General features: G+C 36.7%; 1 protein-coding gene across 1 annotated transcript in view; it reads right to left on the bottom strand.

The window, feature by feature from the left end:
* Nucleotides 1-264: 264 nt before the first annotated feature.
* LOC129262446 (regulator of G-protein signaling 9-binding protein-like) overlaps nucleotides 265-17048 on the bottom strand; it is a 30943-nt gene continuing 14159 nt past the window's right edge. The window contains exons 2-8 of the mRNA XM_054900568.2: nucleotides 14150-14332; nucleotides 13500-13602; nucleotides 8047-8213; nucleotides 5514-5644; nucleotides 4663-4798; nucleotides 2849-2996; nucleotides 265-1408 (exon numbers count right to left, since the gene is read on the bottom strand). Of these exons, the coding sequence (XP_054756543.1) occupies nucleotides 1286-1408; nucleotides 2849-2996; nucleotides 4663-4798; nucleotides 5514-5644; nucleotides 8047-8213; nucleotides 13500-13602; nucleotides 14150-14187 (846 nt within the window). The 5' untranslated portion in view covers nucleotides 14188-14332 and the 3' untranslated portion in view covers nucleotides 265-1285. The remainder of the gene's footprint in view (nucleotides 1409-2848; nucleotides 2997-4662; nucleotides 4799-5513; nucleotides 5645-8046; nucleotides 8214-13499; nucleotides 13603-14149; nucleotides 14333-17048) is intronic.

Below are 17048 nucleotides of genomic sequence, written 5' to 3' on the forward strand. Positions count from 1 at the left end.
CCTATAGTGTTAAATACAGGGCTTAAGTTGGTCAGTCCATTTGTGTGGAATTTATAGCAGGGACTCAGTTTTATTAGGGGAGCAATAACAAGCTCTCCTTAAAAGTTTTAAGAGGAGCGGTAGGGGATCATTGACCGACACTTGTTCTACATTCAGGTTTATAGAATAGAGGTTATACAAGGAAACAAGATGTTGTACAAACAATACAAATGTGTATGATATTGCCATATTTCTAGTTTTTCTGCATTTCTGCATTTATTATTTCATGTCACAAAAAAATTATGATTCGCTGAGGCGAGTGATAGATTGCTCTACCTGAAATGGATTAAGGTGAGCAGTCGCCTTAAAACTGAGTCCTTGTTATAGCGGAGCATACGTCATGGAACCAATACTACTCCTACATGTATATGAAGATGGCTTCCTTGAAAATCTGCATGTTAAAGGCATATTAATGTCCGTTTTCATGGGGAATTCGACACCATTCAGATACACATCACCCAGAGTAGAATGAGAGTCATGACAAGCTGACATTATGTAATGGCCACTGGATATTTATTGCCTTATTGTGAAGTCATTCTTTCACTTTCCTCATCCTGGGCAAGGTTAAGGAGGCTTGGCCGAAGAATTTCATGCTGGTACACCAAGTTTGCTTACCCCCCCAGATGTCTCTGTTACAGGTATTTCCAATGCTTTTTCATTAACTCTGGGGTCAGCAAACAATAATCACCCCCCCCCTCCCCCGGAAAACTGATGCCCATGAGAATTTAAAATCAGCTCATTGAGCAACTCTATAACCCAACACCAAACTTGATTATTCTCACATTACTCAGGACTAAGACGAAGTTCACATCCCCAATCTCATCTTCCACTTTGTAATCAGAAAACTAAAGTCAAGGGCAATTAACACATTCAAAGCAAATAAGGTATAAATAGATTTCTTGCAGTTAAATAGATTTATCATGTCCAGATTTACTTAACTGGAACATGCCTTTAGTGAATTTGTGACCCCCCCCTTTCACTACCTGAAAAAAAAAATTTATCAAAGATATCAAGGTCATGCAATATACCAACAGACACCATTCTCTCAGGTTAGCATTTCACTCACTCAACAGTTGTCACCTGACAAGTTGTCAACTTTCCTTGATTTTGATTGGCTGAGAAGCAGATGAATGACTGTCGCTACCGTACCTGTCGGATATTAAAACATACTTTGTTGGATGAACAAAACATCTGACGGAACCTTTCATGAAATGCTCTCCTGCAGCGATGATAATGATGTATTGATTTACTTCCCTTCTAAGAGAACCAGGCAGATGATGAGGATTGCTGCGAAAGCCACCAGGGTGATCAGGGCCACGGACACCAGAAAGGCACACTTACGTCGCTGTCGCGCATCGTACTGGGGATCCTATGTGAAACAGGAAGACAGAAATCAACTCGGATTACAGTTACAGGGGATTTGTCGTGTTCCAACAACATGTTCCTTTTTTTTTTTTAATGTGTTTTCAATGTTTTAACACGTTAAAAAAGTTTTTAAATATTTATAATAAACAATAAATAAATTATATAGAGTTTGTATAGCGCACATATCCACCTTGCTAGGTGCTCAAGGCACTCCTACATTACCCTGGCTAAGCTAGTCTATCAATTTCGGTGTGCACAGCTTTTTGAGGAATTACTTCCTGCTGGTACACATTTACCTCACCTGGGTTGAGTGCAGCACAATGTGGGTAAATTTCTTGCTGAAGGAAAACCTGCCATGGCTTGGAATCGAACCCACATCCTTCAGATTGAAAGACGAGAGTCTTAACCACTAGACCACGACGCCCCCACTTTTGTAATGAATGATGTGATTTCCTGTAATACAGGTTTGGAGTTATTAACTGATGATTTCAAACACAGAATTTTGAGAGACAGAGAAGGAGAAAGTAAAGTGGAAGAAAGAAAGAGAAAAAAAAGAGGAGTTTGGATAAGGAGATTTTGTTATTTAATAAAAGAAAAAATAAACTAGTAAACAAGTACAAAAACATTATTCATTCAAAATTCCATCAAAGCAAACTTTTCAACACAAAATCTATATTCTATCCAGTTTTATAACAAATTTTTTGTGTAAAAAACAAACAAGTGGAACGCCTCTCACAGTCTTGCCTGCATATTGCGATTCAATATAGCACCAGTGCTGACTTTGAAAACAACTATAGAATAATTATTCACCCCCCCAAAAAAACATTCATATGATAATAAAATACTATGTTCATTGACCCTCAATGACATTTAAACTTGATCATGTGACCGAAGATACTTGATTACCCTTAAGTCCACATTTCAGGAACTAAATAAAGTTATGATGACAATTGAACAAATATGGCCAAAGTTCATTAACCTTGTTCAAGTGACCTGAAAATCATGCAGGATATTCACTGATACTTTTTACTCTTCTGTCCAAGTTTCACGAACTAGATCCATATACTTTCAAAGTTATGACAATTCGGCACCTATAGTCTAGCTCTGCTATGCAAGCAGATTCCATGGCATTTGCTCCGGCGACAATTGCTCCGCTCTAAATTCCACACACTAATGGAATGGCCAGCTTCAACCCTGGGTTTAACACTATACCCTACCCTAAACCTAACATAAAACCCTATTGCAACCCTAACCTACATCTTAGACAAAATTAAGCCGGAGCAATTGTCGTGTCACCTGCAAGCAAGACAAAAACAGGTGTTTTAAAACATGTTTTGAACGGGCCAACCCTCATCGCCTTCATTGCCTTTGGTCAATACAAACCCTGAGGCTATAAAGTCTCAAAGTAGCACTAGAGAATAAACAGTTCAAGCATTTCACTTACAAAGCCTGTTGAGGAGGCCGTTTCACTGTTGAGTGAGGTCTGAGACTTGGTGTCCAGTTTATAATCACTGGGAGGCTGGATGGTCCATGGTTTGATGTCAACGCGACGGTGCATCTCCGACATCAGGTTACGCAACTCAAGAATATCCCTGGGGGTGAAAAGAGATGGTGGACAATGGATATCAATATGAGAAGTAATCTTAAAATGAACCAATTATTCATCATTATTATTATTATTATCATTATTATTATCATTATCATTATCATTATCATTATCATTATCATTAACATTATCATTATCATTATTATTATTATTATCATCATCATAGTCAACTTCAACATCATCAGCATCATCATTAATATCATTACTGTGCAAGTATGAAAATGAAGAAAAGCAGTGCTTTACTACATCAGTATAGGCAAGTCAAACTTCAGGTAGAAATCGGATGAACTTGAAAGTTTCAAACAGCTTTGATTTTAAATTTGTAATATAAGTCTGTACAGTGACTTTGATAGATTATACAAAATAAGTAGGGAAAGAAGCAAGAAAGAAATAACTTATGTCATAATACTAAATAGGTTCATTATTGCGGATTGAAATAATCGCTAGAGGGTATTCATTTGTCTCGCAATCTACTATGGTCAACAAGGAAATTCGTGATCACTCTCGCAAAAAGTGTTCACTGGCTTTCTAGGAACTTTGTGATCACTCTCGCAAAAAGTGTTCACTAGCTTACAAGTTCACGAGCTTTCGAGTGCCGCTGCAACTCTTTATCAAGTGACGAAAATAATCTGATAACGTACTCTATTTATACTAATCTCCAGGACCGTACGCACGAACGCGAGAACAATAGGTGGGCATTGATCCGTTGCGTCGGTGTGCAGTGCGGCCGGTAATCCGTATATGCAAATAAGCCGGGGGTATATGCAAATACGCCGTGGGTCGGCAATATGCAAATTAGACCAAATTGGCGGGCTCGCTAGTTTCCCGTGGGCGGGGGTTGACTAGCTGATCGGTCCCTCGTTCGGGGCCGGGAACGATCGGGTCGGCGTGCACTGCCAGGTAAGGGGGTATTGTGCTGTCGGATGGTTCGCATCCAGAAGTCGGGGATGTCGATCCCGCTGTCTCTGTTGAAGTTGTTAGGACAAAGACTTTTTGCGAGAGTGATCACGAATTTCCTTGTTGACCATAGTAGATTGCGAGACAAATGAATACCCTCTAGCGATAACTTATGTCATGTTCCAAATAATAATTGTATCCATTAGACCTGAATACACAAGAGAGGTTTCAATTAGGAGATACATGGTCATGGACTACATGAATGTAGATTTATCATAATATCGCACTTCAAATATTTCAATTCTCACTCTAATTCTTAAAAGGGATACTCCGGGCTGAAATATTTAAATCTAAATAAAAAGAGTAAAATTCACAGATTAAAATGCTGAAAACTTCATCAAAATCAGATAACAAAAAACAAGGTTATTGAATTTTAAAGATTTGCATTATTCCGGTGAAAAGGTTCTAGGCATGTCTTAATGAATATTCATTAGGTGGGCTGATAATAAAAATATTGACTGGCACTTTTTTCGGGGAACATGAAATATATTGCCCTTAAAAGAACCATATTGCCCTCGTCTAAAGACTTGGGCCAATATGATTCTTTTGTGGGCAATATATTTGATTTTCCCCTCAAGGCCAGTCAATATTATATTATTATGTACACAAAGTCTGCATAATCCATGGTTTGTACTGCCTTCATGGTTTAAAGCTCCTTAATCTTGTGAATTCAAGTATTAGTTATGTCACATTACCTCTCCAATAATCTGGTATCTTCTCTCTCCAGTACCATCTTATCAACGCAGGGAATATCAAGATTCTCCACATTCACAGGAATGTTATCAACCCCCAGAGGTTCCATTACACCAGTGTTAATCAAGACCTTGTTACCTGGTGTAAGCAGTTAGTTTGGTGTTAGTAGATAGCATTAGAAAGCAATGTTTGAAGCACAAGGTGATTCTAATACCTGTGGTTCTGGTGTATTCGGTAAGTGTTAGGAGTCATACAGCTAAATATTAGTAATGACACGAGGATCACTCACACCAGTGTTAATCAACACTTTTCTATCTGGTGTAAGAAGTTACTAGCAGTTACTAGAAGTATCTAGCAGCAATGTTAGACAAGCAAAATTACCCAATTACATCTTCTTTAAGGAGCTTGTTTTAATTATCATACATGTTAGCCACACGATGAAGTTCCATTATCATTTGGTTACCTGGTTTAAGAAGTTAGTATGGTGATTAGTGGCAAGAACAAAACAGCAATATAATAAATATTAATTATATTATTCAATTACATCTGACCCTTGTTACCAGGTGTAAGGTGTTAGTTTGGTGTTATGATTAAGCAATTAACACTTATGTGAAGTGATTCTACTAGACAAGTGTAACTAAATACTTTTATACATGGAGGTGCTAGGTGTCAAGATCAAGTTTCAAACAGTAGTGTTAACAGCCATTTACAGGCAACACCATTTAAGTTAGTTTGGTCTTAAGGTTAATTTAAAACACAGCAACAATCTCTGTGAAAAACACATTCTGAGCTAACTCTAAAACTATACAGGGTATACATAATAAAAGACTGACTTATTTTCTTGTTTGCCCACCTGCATGGATGGGGAATGATTTTACCAGCTCCAGCGACTTTCTCATGTGACCTTCAAAAACCTCCAAGCAAGCTGAAAACATGTTCCACAGCCTCTCGTACTCGCTACGCTCTGCCTTGAAGTCAAATTTACTAGAAATGCAAATAATCAAAATACATGCAGAAAAGTAAAGATTAATATCAATATCACCATGGAGTGCAGTTGGGATTAATCACAAATTATAAATGTCAATATCATCCATACAGAATTTATATTACATGGTATAGGAGAACTTCCTCATATACCATGTACTAGAGATGCTCGGCGGGTCGCGTGGCCGAGCACATGTATCCCCCGAACCCACCGCGTCATCCGTTATTGTGATATATAGAGCTCGCACAGAAATTTGACAAATAAATACAATTATCATGGCGACAATGACCGTGCCCACATTTTGCCTGTGGGTACCAAATTTTATGACAATAATATGATGTAGCAGCGTGACTCTGCAGAACCTAAAGTATTGTCCAGTATCACCTGTTGGGGAATACACTTATAGAGTAATATGGATGGATATATTTTGTAAACCTAACCCTAAGACCCCCCACCAAAAATGATAGGCATCTTCGCTTCATCTTCTAATATTGCTTCTGTGTGCCAACTGTTATGAGAAACTGGAAAAAAAAAAGAAGTTACAGGTTTTACCAAATTTTCCACACAAATATGGTTACCATAGCAACCATGTCTCCACCCACTCCAAAATCATTAGGCGGCTTTGCTTTACCATAATGGACCTTCATGCCACATTTGAAGATGATCGGAGAAGAAATGCTCACAAAGAACATCTCTGTTTTTTCCTTCAAAAACTCTTGTTACCATGGCAACGAAGTCTCCGCTCACACCAAAACCAATACGGGGCTTTAACATAATGGACCTTCATGCCACATTTGAAGATGATCGGAGAAGAAATGCAGCTGGTAGAGCGCTCACAAGGACATCTCTGCTATTTCCACAAAAACTCTTGTTACCATGGCAACGATGTCTCCGCCCACACCAAAATCAATAGGTGGCTTTGCTTAACCATAATAGACCTTCATGCCACATTTGAAGATGATCGGAGAAGAAATGCAACTGATAGAGCGCGCACAAGGAAATCTCTGCGGCGGCGGCGCGACAAGGCCAAATCCATAGTATCCTCCAAATTCTGTTTGGGGGATACATTAATAATACCAGTCAGTTCTTGTATAGCGCATAACACATTATGAAAAACGTCTCCATGCGCTTCCAAAGGACTTGGATATTATTACCCCGGCTGTAGCTCAAGCAGCCAGCTTCCAGCGCTCAGCATTTCAAGGAATAAATTCCTGCCAGGAACCCATTCACCTCAGCTGGGTTGAGTGCTGCACAATGTGTATAAATTTCTTGCTGAAGGAAACTACGCCATGGCTGGGATTTGAACCCACCACCCTCTGTTTCAAAGTTCGGAGACTATTCCACTGGGCCACAACGCTCCACATGTAATGTAAATATATATTCCATAAATTCTGAGTCTCAATGGTATTTAACAAATATTTTTGTAATATAATGGGGTATGAAATGATTTATCTGAGGATATATCCACCGTACAAATCAAATCAATTTTCGAGAAAACAGCATTTTACAGACCTGCCAACTTCTGGGAATGAAAAATTGTATTGTGTGATTTAAAAAAATGTATTTTTCCCCAAAAAAGTGTATTTCATAATAAAATGCTGCATGCAAGCTAAAATGCGCACTGCTCTTGCAGATGAAAAAAAAATTGAACATATGTATATCTCACCCTGGTTTTAACAAAATGATTGAAAAATCGTATTTTTTAAAGATAAAACGTACTGTCGTATTTTGGTTGCAAAAACGTACTAAATACGCCAAAAACGTACTGGTTGGCATGTCTGATTTTGGGGAATTTACATCACACAACAAATAAAAGAGCTGCTGGTCTATGACGTCACATAATCAAAGTTAAAAATAATTATATATATATTATCATTTGACGGATGAATTCTGATCAAAGCTTCACCAATATTTTTCTCTAATTTTTCTGCTTCTCTTAAAACCCAACTCATTGGTTTATTTCCAATTCGTCTAATGCCAATTCATCCAATTGTCAACTCGTTTACTATCATTTGGTCTACCATCAGTTTGTCCAATATCCACATGGTCTACTTTCATTTAGTCTGCCATTCCGCCTAATAACCAATTGGTCCAATAGCCATTTAGTCCATATACTATTTGGTCTAAATTGCGCAAAATTAATGAAAATTAAATGGATATTAGACCAACTGGTTATGAGACGAAATGGTCATCTATAGATGAAATGGTGATTAGACAAAGTGATGATTGGACCAATAGGTTAATGGACCAAATGGTTGTTAGACGAAATGTTGATGGACGGAATGGCATTAGACTAAATGAAAGTAGACCATGCGGTGAGTGGACGAGTTGGCAGTGGACGAATTGGCAATTTGCCAACTCATCAGGGTGAACTTTACAATTAAATAAAACATCCACTTACTCTTTGAGGTGAGGTAGCAACTTGCGCATACTTTTCTTGGCTAGATCAAAGGCATTCTTCCTTGTCCTCTTGAGCTCATCACGTAGGTACTCAGAATCACTGGATCCTCCAAGGGTCAACGTAAGGTCATGGTAACGAGCCGTCTCAATGTTGAACTCTTTCACCAACTAGAATTTTTTAACGGGCATTGGAAAAAATACCATTATTATCTCAGAAAGATCATTTTTTCTTTAAATGACATGACTTGCTCATAAACCAGTCTTTGATATCCATGCAAGCACATGTGTTCAAAAATGAAATGAAGGTTAAAATTTGACATAACATGTAGGAATTTGAGTTGGAAAGCTTCAAAATAAGGAGATTCTATGTACGTCCAAGTCCATGAGTTATACCTTCCTGAAAATGAATTTTAATCTGTTTTATAGTTTGAATACAAATGTTATACAGGGTGCTACATAACTTTTTTGAAGCACTTGCCCAGTCGGGCAAGTAAATTTTCAAATAGTTGGAAAATACTTGCCCGAATATAGATTTCACTTGCCCGAAAAATCCTTCAAAACAAAGTTTTATTGCTTCAAAACAAGTTATAGCCTTATAGTTTTACATACCATACCATTGATGGCTTTAGAAATACATTTTTCAACATGACTACTGATGTAGGGGAGACCGGGGTTAGTTGGAACATGGGGTAAGTTGAAACATTGTAATTTTCTTTAACGTCTTTAAATAAATTTCTGCAATACTGACCTCAAGTTATTGTCATTATCAACAGCCATCCACCATATTACAGACAACACATGTGCAACAAGCCTGGTGAAGTTAGAAACAAATTTTTGTTTTTTGACCTTCTGAGTAAATTTTTTCTCGTTCAGAAATGTTTGATTTTCTCAGAGAAGTTTATAGATCAAGTTGGCCAGTTTGGGGGTATAATAGACACTTATACCAAGCTACAAAATGAGGTTATCAATATGCCATGGTGAAGTCCCTTTTTTGTGCTGTAAGCTTATAAACGTCAAATGGGCCTCCGGGGTTAGTTGGAACAAAATTGAAGGGGCTAGTTGGAACATGTTCCAACTTACCCCAAACATAATTCTGAATGAAAACATTGGATATGAGAAAAATTTGAGGCCAAATTTGCGATGCCTGTGTGCGCGATTTCGAAATTACGCAACAAATTGTATGTGCATGTTCAGACCCAAAATTGTTCAAAAACGTGATTCCATGTACAAGGTCAATGCAAATTGTGTTTTTCAACCAAAAGTCATAAATGTATGATTATTTTTTTACTTTTGCTGGTTCAAATAGATTCATTTTATGCTATTTATGATCGCAAAAGACTCCTGACAAAGTCCATGGGAAAAAACAAAGTTCAAAAAAACAAAAATACAAATAAAAAACAAAAAATACATAAGAAATTATATTTTTTGTATTTTTTTGTGGATATTTGTTATAAATGTGAAAATTGATACTCTCACCAAAAATTAGCATTCTACTAGCTTTATAAATAGAGTTAAAGGCAAAAACATAAAAAAAAAAAATCAGGAAAATTTTATATGCTTATTTGCATAATTAATCATTAAAAAAAATATAAACAATCAATTTTTGTCTTAAAAATTTGATGCAGAAGTACATGAAATTGCTGACAGTACACTTAATTGCATGTAAACTCAAACGCACCCAAATATGCGGAATTCTACTACACAGTCTGCTTGCGTGAGTGGCTGTATAATAGAAAACATAAAGTTCAACGAATCCACACTTTAATATTTTGAACTTGAATAAGATAAAGCAAATAGGCTAAAACCATGTAAAATTACAGTTCTAAGTAGTTTTAGTATAATTCTTAATTGACCATGCAGTGTTCCAACTTACCCCATACCATGTTCCAACTTACCCCGATATGGGGGTAAGTTGGAACGTTTGCGATGGTCTTGTTCAAGGTGGATTTTTTCAGTAAGCATAATAGAGTTAACAATTTTATGGGGTACATTTGAAGCCCCGAGATATATGCTTCAAGCTGATATATTGATTGTTTCTCGAATAAAATCTATTTGGATTTTACAGCCATTTTTGTCAAAAATGTTCCAACTAACCCCGGTCTCCCCTACCTTGTAGTTTTATTTCTTTTTTTTAATGATTTTTATCTTGAACATCATGACAAAATAAATGGTAAATATGCTCTTTAATTAATTTCCTAGTCTCATATATTTTGGAGGGGACTAGGACACACAATAAAAAAAGGGGAAATCACTGAAAATAACCAGAGAAAAAACAATTAAGAGAGGGGGAGAGAATGAAAGAAAAAAAAGTAAGAAGAAAGACAGAAAGGACGAAGAAATAAAGGAAGGAAGAAAGAAAAAAAAAGAAATAAAGAAAGAAAGAGAGAGAGAGAATGGCTGCGGGGAAGAGAAAGATGGAAAGAAAGGAAGAAAGAAGGGAAAGGAGGATGGAAAGAAAAAAGAAAGAAAAAAATAGAAATAAAATGAAAGGAAAGAAGGAAGAAAGAAAAGGTATAAGGATAGATGGAAGGAAGGAAAAAAAGAAAAGAAAGATACAACGAAAGACAGAAAGAAATGAAGGAAGGAATGAAGGAAAGAGATGAAGGAAGGAAGAAAGAAATAATAAGGAAGAAAAGAAAAGATGGATGGAAAAAAGAAAGGGCCCCTTGGTAGAGCAGTTTTGTAACTGAAAGGGCAACCCTGCTGTAATAAAACGGAAATAAATAAAATAAAAGAAGGAAAGAAAGGAAGGAAGGAGAAAGAAAGAATGAAAGACAAAAAGAAAGGAAGGAAAGAAATAAAGAAAGAAAAGAAAGAATGAAAGGGATGAAGAAAGTAAGAAAGAAAAAAAAGACAGGAAGAAAAGGTAAAGAATGGATGGACGGAAGGAAGACAGTAAGAAAGAATGAAAGGAAGGGGAAAAAGAAGGAAGGATTAAAGAAAGAGGTAAACAAAGGTTGGATGGAAGAAAGAAAGAAAAAAAGATAGAAAGAAAAGAATGACAAAAAGAAAGACAGCTATAGTAACAGAAAAAATGAACAAAAGGAAGGAAATTTAAAGAAATAAAGAGAGATTCAAAAGAAGGAAAGATAGGCAGAGAGAAAGAAAATAGAGAGGAAGAAAGCTCAAACTATCCAGTCATAAATAAAGAAGAAAATTTATCAATTTCCTTGGCTAAAAAAATAGTTACGAAAGAAACCACGTTTATCAACATACACACAAATGCATATGTGGGACTGTCAAACAATGTAATTCAGTGTGTGCGATACAGACGATCATTCGAAACCCGATCTTTTTTAAGCATAACAGAAGTGAAAATTTCTCCTTTTACTGCTTACAAATGACAGAGCTACCCCAATGTTTAGGAAATATGGACATTACAAGAATTTTCATTGGTAATTTTGGTAAGAAATGTGAATTTTGACAGTTCTTTCCAGAGCAAACTTCGTTCGTGCAGCACCGTACACCGTAGAAACTTAACTACATGCACCGGCTGCGTGGACTAGGCGCTAGCTAGCTAGGTATGCTAGACTGCCATTGATTCTGTGTGTGTGTGTGTGTGTGTGTGTACGTCTCTGAGCTGTGTGTTTATTGCAGAAAATGGCGCAAATTTTGCAATTCAAATTATAAACTTTTTTGAAAGAAGAAATTAATGATATTGCTTTTTTTTGGTCTCTTTTTCTTTTCTATATTTTGATGATGAAATATGGGGAATCTTTCTAAAATATAATTTCCATAGGAGAATTTTGCTTGCCCGATTCGGGCAAGCAGTTTTTGTCTTTGCTTCAAAACACTTGCCCGACTCTAACTTTTACTTGCCCCGGGCAATCGGGCAAGCGCTTATGTCGCACCCTGTTATATATTATCATGGTTTGAGCAGTTTTTTAAGTGAAGTAAAACAGAGAAAATTGGAGCCATGCATACATACAGAATGGTTAATATTTCAAGGATTTGCCAAATGAAAATACACAACATAAAATATTCTATGCATTGATTATCAGACAGTCTATCAGTGTTAGATTCACCATAGGCCTAATACAGATGTTGACATTTATAGATCATATATTGCAACAAGTGGAATGCCTCTGGCTGTCTCACCTGCATCACGCGATTCAATATAGCAGCAGTGCTGATTTTGAAAACTACTATAACTCGCACAAGATGTTCAGTGATACTTGGTTACTCGTATTTCCACGTTTTATGAATTAGACCAATACACTTATAGAGATATGATGGCAATTCAACAAATACCCCCAACGTGGCCAAAGTTCTTTGACCTTACATGACCTTTGACCTTGATCATGTGACCTGAAACTCGCACAGGATGTTCAGTGATACTTGATTACTCTTATGTCCAAGTTTTATGAACTAGACCAACACACTTTCAAATTTATGGCTGTAATTCAACAAATACCCCAATTTGGCCAAAGTTCATTGACCCTAAATGACCTTTGACCTTGATCATGTGACCTGAAACTTGCACAGGATGTTCAGTAATACTTGATTACTATTATGTCCAAGTTTCATGAATCAGATCCATAAACTTTCAAAGTTATGATGGTAATTCAACAGATACCCCCAATTCGGCCAAAGTTCATTGACCCTAAATGACCTTTGACCTTGGTCATGTGTCGTGAAACTCATGCAGGATGTTCAGTGATACTTGATTAACCTTATGTATAAGTTTCATGAACTAGGTCCATATATTTTCTAATTTATGATGACATTTCAAAAACTTAACCTTAGGTTAAGATTTTGATGTTGATTCCCCCAACATGGTCTAAGTTCATTGACCCTAAATGACCTTTGACCTTGGTCATGTGACATGAAACTCAGGCAGGATGTTCAGTAATACTTGATTAACCTTATGGCCAAGTTTCATCAACTAGGTCCATATACTTTCTAAGTTATGCTGTCATTTCAAAAACTTAACCTCAGGTTAAGATTTGGTGTTGACGCCGCCGCCGCCGCCGTCGCCGTCGCCGTCGGAAAAGCGGCGCCTATAGTCTCACTCTGCTATGCAGGTGAGACAAAAACCTTTCAATATTTTTCATCATCTTTCTCTAATGACACATGTCCATTACCTTTTTAACAGGAGTGGTTGTCTTTTCCTGGGATTTAAAAAAAAAAAAAAAAAAATCTGACATTTTACTAGTATCCCTGCCACATAAGTGTAGCCAATGGGTGATTTCAAGTCCTATGTTGGCATTGGTGTTGGTGTTGAAATTCGGATTGCTTCCCCTAGCTCCAAAACTTATTCAGATTTTGTCAAACTGATCCAGATCACATTATTGACTTCTCAACAACTAGTGAGTGACTTTTCGGGACCATCTTCATGTTATGTTTGGTGTTATAATCATGTTGAAATTGACCTAACACCAACACCAAAAGGTCAACACCAAACTTGAAATCACCCAATGTGGGTCAGCAGACTGAAACTTTGGGTCTTATTACCTTTGTACAAAGTGGCATGCCACAATCTTCAATCTCATCGGTATCAGGGTCACTTTGTATACCGGTGTGCTCTTCCGAGTGGTTGCGATTGCAGCTATTATGCCTTCAAAGATATAATCAGAAAGGAAAAAAAAACATCAAAACCCCACAAAACCAATTTACATTAAAATTGAGGGCAGAAAAAAAATTGCATCCCTACTTGTATCTCTCCCCTATGAATTTACAAGTTTAGTTAAAAAGAAAATGGGAAAGAGGGGGGGGGGGGACAAAAAAAAAGGAGAATGAAAAAAGAGATGATTAGGTCCTGAAACTCTATAATATCCCCAACTGACAAAAAATGATTATTTATAACACCTTTATGTTATCTTGCACCCCTATTATAAAACTTTGTATGTAGGCCTGTTCAAAATACCTTACTATCTGAACAGTAATTTTACAACTATTTTTTTCTAAAACAATTACTGTAACTGCTAACTCTTTTGTGATTCTTATATCCCATATAAATTCATGCCTACTGCATGAATTTATCAATAATAAGTCCTCCTGACTGAGATTCAGAAGTATTACATTAACTGTCTACATAACAAAATAATTATCAACAGAATCTGTACAGATTATTGGAGCATAGAAACAAGAAATGAAAATCTTACCTTCGAATCATGTTCTTTCCAAACTGCAGAGCATTCATGCCAATGGAATGGATATGATAGTTGACAACCTATTTGATTCTCTTCTTCAAGTGTTGCCTTTTCTCTACTGAACCCAAGATAAATATCAACTGGCAAGCCTTGAATTATCCTTGAATCTTGCACAAGCTTGATGGTGGAATATAACTGAAAATGATAATTACAAAACAATAAAGTGATGTCCAACATATATAAATGGTAAGTTTAAGAGCACGACTCCACACTAACTTTTTTTCTTGGTGGCCCGATCGGTTCACCAAAATCATTGATTAGTGGCTTGCAAAGCAAATCTAGTGGCCCAAACACAATAGAAAACATTACAATTTATCAAAACTTTGGTAGCCCAACAGGGCCACCAAGTGTTGGTATTTACAGAATTTTGGTGGCCCGACTCTCATTTTTTGTTGCCCCGGGCCACTGCTAATGTCGAGCCCTGTTAAAGAGTGTTGTATGACCTGGGGCCCCATTGCATAAAAGTTACTATTATGGGAACTTTGCCATCCAATAACTACCATGGTAATGCTGATCAACAGCCAATCAAAATCAAGGATTCCAAACAAGTTACCATTTATAAGGTAACTCTTGTGCAACGGGGCCGTGATCATGGACAATGAATTCCAATCAGTTCACACTCACAGGCAACTTCAAATAATTTCAATTTATCGACTAAGACTTGGGGAATGAATGTCTAAACCCAGGTCAGGAATGATCATGAAGGGGCAATTAACTAATGCCAAAGTCTGAAGAGTATAGTGAGACCACTACATATCGACCACCTCTTTTGAAACCGACCACCTTGCGCGCATTAAAGTTATTGCGTATTACAAATGATACGTGCGGGAGAGTAGGCGCAGAGTCCATCGGAACGGTAAGAATCTATTTTACGACAAAAAATGTAAAAATTTAGTAGAATTCATCAAAATTGTATTGACCAGACCCGAACCCCGCCGAAAAACAGTTGTTCATACCAAAAAATCCGATAGGAAACGGCTTTAGAACAAATATCCGTCGTCAATTGTCGAATCATGTGCCGGAGCTCGCAGTGGAAGTAGTGAGACGATCATTTAGCGTGTTGACATCATAGAACTGATTTGGAAGAGTCAAAATATTTCGCCAACGCGACAAGAATCAGCCGTAAACTTAGTGTATCGCGGGTGGTCGGTTTCAAAAGAAGGGTGCAAGTGAGCAAATGTAAAATCGTCGCATTCGTTGTTCGCCGATATATACGCGAATAGAATCGGAGTCGTCGATCGAAATGTGGGAATCTGATCTGCTAAATTTTCTGCACAAATTAGACAAAATCTAGGTAAAAGTGATAAATATTTTCGCAGATACGATGCTTAGAAAATTAGGTGGTCCATAAGGGGTACACAATGTAGTTCCACACATAAATGAACAAGAAATTGGGCCACACATTGAGCTCTAGATCTAGAGGCTGAAATGAGTTTGTTCAGAGAATTTTTTTCAATTTTTTTTTAAAGAGAATATTTTAAACATGCATCTCCTACAATATTATAGGGAATGATGTTCCAATAGTAGACAAAGGGAGGGTTCACAAAAATTCTGACTGAAGTGAGCACAAAACTGTTAAATCTAAATGCCTGAAATGTGAAAAAGCTTCTGCCAGGTCACTTTGCTTCCTCGCTTTATTATGTTCCATCACTCGACAACAGTTTGAACACCCACCCCTCCACACACACACACACTAAAAAGTCCGAACAGTAACAACACTACAGTTAGACCTAAGTTAACACTAGATCCGAGTCAGGATCTAAAGTGAGATCTATTTGTCACGTAGCTTTCAAGTAAGAATTGAAGGTGTGCCTTACTAATGTCATGACCTTCTAAAACTGAGAGTGGGCCTGGCTTCACTCCTTCAGTTTCACTCAACTTTACTGAGAAGCATGAATTAAGGTAGTCATGCAGGAATAACCGTCATTTCTGGGGATTTATTCAACAATTTCTGACATTTAACTATGTATTGGTGAGTGGAGCCAACGCAGTTCAGCGGAACAACCAAATACAGAGACTGAGAGTCTGAAGCTTTTGGCAAAACTTGGTCTAGAATTAAAGGGGAATGAAACCTTTGGAACACGTAGGCTTGTGTCGAAACAGAAAAATCAAAGAACAAAAACAAAGGGGCAATTCCATAGGTTGGTGGACATGAGCTTAATAATTCAAATTCAATATTTTCTTGAATTTTTAAATACTTTAAGTCCTTCATACATGATAGTTTCAGGAACAAAAAATAAAAAGTTTATTTTCATTTGTATACTTTGGAAAAAAATGGTCAAAAAATGTGTCTTCCATTCTGTACCAAAATACAAGAAAAATAGTGAAAAATGAAATATGCCTTATTACCATTTTGCTATTGCAACATCAAACCACTTTATATATTTCTGAAGTTTAGAAGAGTCAAATTACTTAAAATACACAACAGCTTTTCAAGTAAATTTGTAGTACTCATTCAAAAATAAATATTGCAGCCTGCTCAGGTAATGTAACGTGAGTAACCAAAAAACTGACTTTGTTTTCTGAGAGAAAAATTCTTCACAGTTAATTGTTGGGATTTTTAATTCTCTTCCTTCAAACAATCTTTGACATGGTGATGACTATCAAAATCATTAAAAAATACAAATTTTTATAAAAATGATGAAAAAAAATGTAACGTGAGTAACTTTTTAACATGAGTAACCAACATGTATCGCAACCATTACAAATTATGAAGTTAGGTAACATTTTCTGTGGAATGTCAAGTTTTAAGTCTCATGGTGAGAAGTTATTTTTGATAAATTAAAAGCAAAATGAGGGTACACCTCTTTGATGTGACTCTTTTTTCATCAAAATATCAGTGGTCATACAA

The sequence above is a fragment of the Lytechinus pictus genome, chromosome 5 (assembly GCF_037042905.1).
Source record: "Lytechinus pictus isolate F3 Inbred chromosome 5, Lp3.0, whole genome shotgun sequence".
NCBI classification, from domain to species: Eukaryota; Metazoa; Echinodermata; class Echinoidea; order Temnopleuroida; family Toxopneustidae; genus Lytechinus; species Lytechinus pictus.